This window comes from Berghia stephanieae, chromosome 8 (assembly GCF_034508935.2).
Source record: "Berghia stephanieae isolate SIO BIC M18660-M18661 chromosome 8, UCSD_Bste_1.3, whole genome shotgun sequence".
Lineage (NCBI taxonomy): Eukaryota > Metazoa > Mollusca > Gastropoda > Nudibranchia > Aeolidiidae > Berghia > Berghia stephanieae.
In genome coordinates, this window is record NC_088367.1 from 7,909,847 (window position 1) to 7,912,346 (window position 2,500).

Here is a 2,500-nt window from a genome sequence, read left to right on the forward strand (position 1 = left end):
TATAGCTATAGATAGAATGCGCTTGGCCAAGGAGTTCACAACATTGCCATCCGGAAGTATAACGGACCAACACACAAACTTTGTGTAACCATGAACTTTTATAGTCTGGTTAATACAGTTTAGTGAGAACAACTCACAAACGCGGATGACAAAAACAATAACAAAGGCCTGAGTGACGTCATCTGCATACTATCTATAGCATAAATACATCCTTTAAATATTGTGATGTACGATTGAAATCAGATATGATAAAATTATTTGTTGCATCGTAACGAATGTGACGATTTTCCTATGGTTTGAAAGGGGGAAGTTAAATATCTAACACACAAATAAGTATCATGGTCAAGATTCGTTAGTATAAAATCCCTATCAATATTCGTTTATTTTCCCACTTTCATACAATCAATATTTTCATTTAATTACTACCAACGTGTACATATATGCAGGTCTGACATCCGAACCCGCTTATGGGCCTAGTTTAACATTGTTGTAATGGACAATATTTTGCGTCATTTTTTTTTAGATTTCCATTACTACAATGAGCCTATAACGAATTGGTTATCAGACCTGCAAATGAGATCACGCCGGTTTTGAGTTTTTGAGTGACAAAACGTCTTACCTCTACTAAAAGAATGGAAACGACCCCCAAGCTAGCAAAGTGTAGTTTATGTGCAATTTCCATCTCGTAGCTGTGATGGAGCTCTCGGCGAATGTCGTCTTCTCCGTAATTCTTGCTGTGGCTGTGGCCTTGACCTTGGCCACCCTGAGATGGTTTCAGACTGGGCTCGTGGGCAGCGGCTGCTTTCTCGCCTTGGGATGTATACCGGCTGAAAGGAGGCTCAACTACACGAAGATTGATGACGTCATCAGATCGTGAGTTGGACTCGGAGTCGTCGATTGGTAAACTAAGAAGATTTGACGGCGTTGGTGGCAATGACGATGACGATGATGATGATGACGATGATGATGGTGATAATGATGATGAGGATGAGGATGCTGTTGTTGTTGTTGTTGTTGCTGTTGACGGCTGGGAGGAAGTTGTAGTTGATGAGGTAGATGGAGATAAATAATATCTATACATTTCTGGAACATTGTGTTTTGATGGAAACATTGATGACGATGACGATGATGATGATGATGATGATGATGAAGATGATGAAGATGATGATGATGATGATGATGATGATGATGATGATGATGATGATGATGATGATGATGATGATGGTGAATGAGAATGTTGAGATGGAGAAGCGGGTAAATCCATTGAAAAGGGGGTTGTCTGTACAAGTCTAGGGCCATAGTCACGTGGTTGATTTTGGATAGTAGATTCAATTTGCATAGAAATATAATGAGATAGCTGCTGAAGTGCAAATATATAGGTGTCGTTGTTATCTTGAATATCACTCGGTTTGTCACCGCTGATTCCGTTTGCTCCTCTGGAATCGTCAACATCATCGTCGTCAATGTCATCAGAAAATGTATCGTCGTCATCATCGTCATTATTATTATCATTATCATCATTATCATTATCATAATCACGGTCATAGACAGAACTATCAATATGATAATTTGCAGTCTTCGTTGAATTGTTCAAAGACACGAAAAACGAACTTTTCTGTTGATAAATTTTAATCCATTGCTGGACAATTTCACGAAAAGACTCATTTTTCAAGAAGTAATCCACATTACTGAAATCACTTGGGTCAAATATCCTATTTTTATCATTATTAAAACTTCCGCGAACGGATCTCTTTGTTCGAAATGACGATCCTGCATTTTCGCCACCACCACCGCCGCCGCGAAACGTTTTAGAATAATCATTATCGCTATCATTATCACCACTACCACCACCATTATTATTATAATTATTATTATTATTATCCATTTGAAAATCATCAATTTTATCTACCGAGATAGATGTCGTTACAATATTCCCAGAAAGCCCCATCTGGTAAATATTATTATTATAGGTTGAAGTCCCCATGTGACCTTGACCTTGACCTTCCAGAAAGATGCCAAGGTCGCGAGAGGAGTTCCACATGACCGTGGAATGGGCCAGCCGTTCGTAGATGCTGGAGACGGACTCCGAAGGGTGGATCTCGTCTGGATAACGGTCACGTAGCGTCTTCACGAACGTGTATGTCTGCTTTTCCGAGGCCGATAGAGTTTCTGTAGAGGAAAAAACAAGAGATCACTGTTAATGACGGAATACTTGACGTTTCCAAACACACAGTCAAACTATGTGTGCAACAACTGCGGTAGAGACTGCCATGCAAGGATTGGTCTGCTGAGTCACACCCGTCGTTGCTCTCAACAAGACTGATGAGACTAAAGCCATACAGGGCGCAAACCATCGTCTCTTGAGACGGAAGGATGCCTACTACTACTACTTACTTGACCTTTTTATATAGATAAAATGAAGATGACGTCACTCTGGTCTATGCTATTGTATTTATTTATCTATTTATTTTTTATTTTATTTTGTTTTATTTTTTTTCCA

General features: G+C 39.4%; 1 protein-coding gene across 1 annotated transcript in view; it reads right to left on the bottom strand.

The window, feature by feature from the left end:
• The window catches only part of LOC144977956 (uncharacterized), a 41,733-nt gene that overhangs the window by 22,955 nt on the left and 16,278 nt on the right, over nt 1-2,500 (bottom strand). Inside the window, exon 3 of the mRNA XM_078923366.1 lies at nt 620-2,169. Within this exon, the coding sequence (XP_078779492.1) occupies nt 620-2,169 (1,550 nt within the window). The remainder of the gene's footprint in view (nt 1-619; nt 2,170-2,500) is intronic.